Source organism: Pristiophorus japonicus, chromosome X (genome assembly GCF_044704955.1).
Source record: "Pristiophorus japonicus isolate sPriJap1 chromosome X, sPriJap1.hap1, whole genome shotgun sequence".
Classification (NCBI taxonomy): domain Eukaryota; kingdom Metazoa; phylum Chordata; class Chondrichthyes; family Pristiophoridae; genus Pristiophorus; species Pristiophorus japonicus.
Window position 1 is genome coordinate 31,311,204 of NC_092010.1, and position 6,000 is coordinate 31,317,203.

At 51.9% G+C, this 6,000-nt stretch overlaps 1 protein-coding gene across 2 annotated transcripts in view; it reads left to right on the top strand.

The window, feature by feature from the left end:
• mmp19 (matrix metallopeptidase 19) overlaps positions 1 to 5,746 on the top strand; it is a 92,050-nt gene extending 86,304 nt beyond the window's left edge. For both annotated transcript variants that reach the window (XM_070869339.1, XM_070869338.1), the window contains exon 9: positions 4,728 to 5,746. In XM_070869339.1, coding sequence (XP_070725440.1) covers positions 4,728 to 4,961 — 234 coding nt within the window. In that variant the 3' untranslated portion in view covers positions 4,962 to 5,746. The remainder of the gene's footprint in view (positions 1 to 4,727) is intronic.
• Positions 5,747 to 6,000: the final 254 nt, after the last annotated feature.

The following is a 6,000-nucleotide window of genomic DNA, read 5'->3' on the forward strand; positions in this document are numbered from 1 at the left end:
GCGGTGCTGCTCTGCGCCCCCGCAAAACCGGCAACTCATTTCCCGGCGGGGCACAGGGAGCAGGCCGGCCGCTCGGAAACCATTCCCGCCGTCATTACCGGCCCTCCGAGGCGCAAACAGAGACGGCAACATAGCGACAATCCAGTCCATGCTCTTTCCACAGGTCCAGCACAGATAGAGTACAGTCCCAACACTTCCAGCACAGATAGTGTACAGTCCCAACACTTCCAGCACAGATAGTGTACAGTCCCAACACTTCCAGCACAGATAGTGTACAGTCCAACACTTCCAGCACAGATAGTGTACAGTCCCAACACTTCCAGCACAGATAGTGTACAGTCCCAACACTTCCAGCACAGATAGTGTACAGTCCCAACACTTCCAGCACAGATAGTGTACAGTCCCAACACTTCCAGCACAGATAGTGTACAGTCCCAACACTTCCAGCACGATAGTGTACAGTCCAAACACTTCCAGCACAGATAGTGTACAGTCCCAACACTTCCAGCACAGATAGTGTGTAGTCCCAACACTTCCAGCACAGATAGTGTACAGTCCCAACACTTCCAGCACAGATAGTGTACAGTGCCAACACTTCCAGCACAGATAGTTTGTAGTCCCAACACTTCCAGCACACATAGTGTACAGTCCCAACACTTCCAGCACAGATAGTGTACAGTCCCAACACTTCCAGCACAAATAGTGTACAGTCCCAACACTTCCAGCACAGATAGTGTACAGTCCCAACACTTCCAGCACAGATAGTGTACAGTCCCAACACTTCCAGCACAGATAGTGTACAGTCCCAACACTTCCAGCACAGATAGTGTACAGTCCCAGCACTTCCAGCACAGATAGTGTACAGTCCCAACACTTCCAGCACAGATAGTGTACAGTCCCAACACTTCCAGCACAGATAGTGTACAGTCCCAGCACTTCCAGCACAGATAGTGTACAGTCCCAACACTTCCAGCACAGATAGTGTACAGTTCCAGCACAGATAGTGCTCACTGAATCGCAGGTTGTTGTCCCAGAGCGGACCGTCAGTAGTGTCTGCCAGTTCCATCTCCCACCGTTGTGTGACACCGCCCCATCTCTCGTCAGCTTCCTCGGTCTATCCGCCAATACGGCGTGCCATTCTGCAACTCTGGGGTGCTCTCGGTGCAGTGTGACACCTGGATCTGCCACTTGCCTGACCGCCCAGACCAGAGTAACAAAACATCACAGGCACCAGAACAGGCATTACACTAACGGCAGAAGTAAAGCTCGCCTTCACATCAGATCAGTGTCGGGGTGCAGTTGCATCGTTTCGATTGAGTTCAGTCATACATTTTGGAAGGAAGTATGAGGAGCGGCAAAATAAACTAAATGCTACATTTTTAAAAGGTGTGCAGGAGCAGAGAGACCAGGGGTTTTCACGCATAAATATTTGAAGGTGGCAGGACACGTTGATGAGGCTGTCAAAAAAGCACATGGGATCCTGGGCTTTTTAAATTGAGGCAAAGAGTGTCAAAGCAAGGAAGTTATGCTGAACCTTTGTTTAAAAACAGTTTAGGCCCCAGTTGGAGTATTGTGTCCAATTCTGGGCACCGCACTTTAGGAAGGATGTGAATGCCTTGGAGAGGGCAGCGAGGAGATTGACCAGAATGGTTCCAGGGATGAGGGACTTCAGTTACTTGGACAGACTGGAGAAGCTGGGGTTGTTCTCCTTCGAGCTGAGACGGTTAAGGGGAGATTTAATAGCGGTGTCAAGATCAGGAGGGGTTTTGATGGAGTAAATAAGGAGAAGCTGGGCCCCGAAATTCATGGTCCCCATTTTCAGTGTGAAAAAGCCGGCGCTTCAGCTGGTGCAGCGTGGCAGAGATCTCGGAGCCATGGGAGCGGAGAGAGACAAGAAGGTAAGATCCAAACCTGAGGATGTTCAGCACAGGATCTGCACTCAAGGAGAGAGGGAGAGAGAGGGAGAGGGAAAGAGAGAGGGACAGAGAGAGAGGGAGGGAGAGAGAGAGAAGGAGGGAGGGAGAGGGGGAGGGTGAGAGAGGGAGAGGGAAAGAGAGAGGGACAGAGAGAGAGGGAGGGAGAGAGAGAGAAGGAGGGAGGGAGAGGGGGAGGGTGAGAGAGGGAGGGAAAGAGAGAGGGACAGAGAGAGAGAGGGTGAGAGAGAGAGAGAAGGAGGGAGGGAGAGGGGGAGGGTGAGAGAGGGAGAGGGAAAGAGAGAGAGAGAGGACAAGAGAGGGACAGAGAGAGAAGGAGGGAGGGTGAGAGAGAGAGGGAGATGGAGAGAGGGAGAGAGAGGGAGAAGGTGAGAGAGAGGGTGAGGGGGAGGGACACAGGGAGAGGGAAAGATGAAGGGTGAAGGAGAGAGAGAGGGGGTGAGAAGAAAAGTGAGGGGGTGAGAGAGAGAGGCAGATGGAAAGCGAAAGAGAGAGGGTGAGAGAGGGAGGGGGAAGGGAGCAAAAGAGAAAGGAGAAAGAGATAGAAGTGACAAAAGGGAATGAGAAACAGAATGAGAAAATTTGATTGGGAGAGAGAGAAATAGAGAAATAGGACTAGAGAAAGAGAAAAGGAGGATAAAAACGAGAGAAATGGAGATCCCGAGATTCACAGAGAGAAAACAGAAATCTCCATCCAGGGGCTCAGACTGGAAATGTTGCCCCAGCTCAGCATTCTGCCCGGTAACAAATGGGAATCTGTTCCACCTCCGTCGCCTCCAGGCTAGGTCCAAGGTCGTCCCATCTTCTATCATCGAACTCCAGTACACAGACAACACTTGTGTCTGCGCACACTCAGAGGCCAAACTCCAAGCCATCATCAACACCTTCACCGAGGTGTACAAAAACATGGGCCTCACACTAAACATCTGTAAGACAAAAGTCCTCTACCAACCTGCCCCCGCTACACAGCACTGCCCCCCGGTCATCAAAATCCACGGCACGGCCTTGGACAACGTGGACCATTTTCCATACCTCGGGAGCCGACTGTCAGCAAGGGCAGTCATCGATGATGAGGTCTAACACTGCCTCCAGTGCACCAGCGCAGCTTTCGATCGCCTGAGGAAGAGAGTTTTTGAAGACCAGGACCTCAAATCTGGCATCAAGGTCATGGTCTACAGGGCAGTAGTGATACCCGCCCTCCTGTATGGCTCAGAGACGTGGACTATTTCCAGCAGACACCTCAAATCGCTGGAGAAATACCACCAATGCTGTCTCCGCAAGATCCTGCAAATCCACTGGGAGGACAGACGCACCAACGTTAGCGTCCTCGACCAGGCCAACATCCCCAGCATCGAAGCACTGACCACACTCGACCAGCTCCGTTGGGCAGGCCACATTGTCCGCATGCCTGACACAAGACTCCCAAAGCAAGCGCTCTACTCAGAACTCCTTCACGGCAAGCGAGCCCCAGGTGGGCAGAGGAAACGTTTCAACGACACCTTCAAAGCCTCCCTGATAAAGTGCAACATCCCCACTGACACCTGGGAGTCCCTGGCCAAAGACCGCCCGAAGTGGAGGAAGTGCATCCGGGAGGGCGCTGAGCACCTCGAGCCTCGTCGCCGAGAGCGTGCAGAAAACAAGCGAAAGGAGCGTGCGGCAAACCAGACTCCCCACCCACCCTTTCCTTCAACCACAATCTGTCCCACCTGGGACAGAGACTGTAATTCCTGTACTGGACTGTTCAGTCACCTGAGAATGCACTTTTAGAGTGGAAGCAAGTCATCCTCGACTTCGAGGGACTGCCGATGAGGATCTTACGCGTGCCTAACCTGCGACTTCGCCTCAGTGTCTCCCCTGTGGCTGCCTCTTTGGTGTGGGAAGGCTGCTGTGCTCCCTGTGTGGAAGCTGCAGATGTCCTTCGAGGACGCCCTCGAGAAGCTTTGGGCCTGAAAGAGCCGGCTGGAGACTGGTCAGCACCCTCCTGGGAGGGTTCAGTCTGGCTTGGCTCGAGCGAGGCCATGCGCGGAGGCACTGGCGGAGTGACAGGTCCAGGGTCAGGAATGCTGCGAGCCGGAAGGAGCGCATTATCCGTATCCTGGCCCGAGGAGCCTGAGTCACTCACCAGGGGGCAGCACATTACCACCATCACCAATCTGAGGGAGCTCAGGTCGGGGCTGTGGGGCCACACCGGAAGGCCCGTGGTGGACACAGCAACACTGAGGTGTCGGGGGGCATCGAGTTGAGACTGCATGCGAGCCACAGTCTGAAAGCCACCAGATATGACAGCATTTAGACGCTCCATCGACTCTTGCAGAGCCGTAGCCATCCTCTCCCAAGCAGCACCGATACGTTCGTTCCCTCGCGCCTGTGCTACAATGGCAGCTGCCACATCACCCTAGTGGTGAATTTCCCGTGGGAATAATGCCCCAATTAAGACTGCAAACTTTCAGGTTTGAAGGGCCAATAAGACTGGAATACTTTGTGGTCAAAAAGCTGAATTTGGATTCAATGGCCGCTGCAAACTTTGCGGCGCTAATCGGGGAAAAAAGGCCTCAACACCACCAGCTTTCTGGCTGCACTGAATTTCTGCCCCACTCGTTGCAGTGGCAGGAGGGTCGGGAACCGACACAGATTTAAGTTGATTAGCAAAAGAGCCAGAGGTGCGGTGAGAATTTGCTTTACGCAGCGAGTTGTTGTGATCGGGAACGCGCTGCCTGAAAGGAAGCGGATTCAATAGTAACTTTCAAAGGGGAGTTGGATAAATACTTGAAGGCGACATTTGTTTTGCTGCAGGGCGATGGCTGCTGGCTGTGGGACGAAAAAAGCCGGAACAACCTCGGCAGCTCTCCAAAGAACATCGGGAACCTGTTGACCAGAACCCCATCAAACCTCGATGCTGCAATCGCTTGGAGAAATGGTGCGATTTACTTGTTCCGGGCCGATCAATACTGGCGCGTCAACAATCGGTTAATGGCAGAAGCAGGTTATCCAAATAGCAAACCCAAGGTTTGGATGCAGTGTGTGTAACAGGGGACGTGGGCACATTGATTGGTTGAAATGTTGAATATCTGTCAGTCAACTGGGGGGAGACACAAAGGGGCCGCGGATGGATGTCATTTATGGGATGGATACCTTTCCGGGGTTTGTACATCGGCTGGATTGAGTGCCGGCACTCCAGAGGGAAGAGGCCCAGTCAACAGGCTTCAACGTCAACGTACAAAAGGAATGAGCTTTTTCCCGATACGTCAAGTCATCTTTTTGTTGAACCATTAAAGAAGAAAGCTGGTAAGTGGTGAGAAGCGTAATTTTTAGTGAAGCCCCTAACTGGATGTAACTGCTCTGTATTTGGGACAGGCCTCACCCTGGGCCTCGACCCCAGCCCAGTGTACAGTGCTGGGACCCCACTGGCTCACCCTCGGGTAACGGCAGCCTCCCTTCACACTTGCTTACTTTACATCCCGTGATGTAAACACAACGTTGAAAGGCAGTGCTATACTCTGATCACCCACAGCTTTTCAGTGCATGAATGCTATTGGTTCAATTACAGTTGTATTATAAGTGTCAGCCTTGGCTAATTTGGGATCGCACTTACTTCTGAATGAAGGGTCATGGGGTTAATCCCACTCCAGCACCTGAGCACGTCATTGTATTAAAGGGAAGGTTTTCCACCAGACCAGCAGTGTTGTTTGTGCGGTTCTACCCTGGGGTTTAACCACATGCGCTCGCGCTCCGTCCCATCTGTGTCATCATCATCTTCAAAAAAAAGATGCTTTGTCCTCGTATCGTGTCATTAAAGTAGTCTTTGCATTCTGCAGTGTGTCTCTTAACTTTCATTGAACAATGATTCTTAAGTAAATTTACGACTATTTAATTTGCATGGTTAAAAAAAAATGTGGGTAGAGAAAATATAAAGATGTCACACGACAAGAGTTTTACTGAACGGATCAATTCCCCATTTACCCAAAGAGAGAGGGAGAGAGAACACTCCCCATTCACCCAGAGAGAGAGAGAGAGAGAGAGAACACTCCCCATTCACCCAGAGAGAGAGAGAGAGATCACTCCCCAT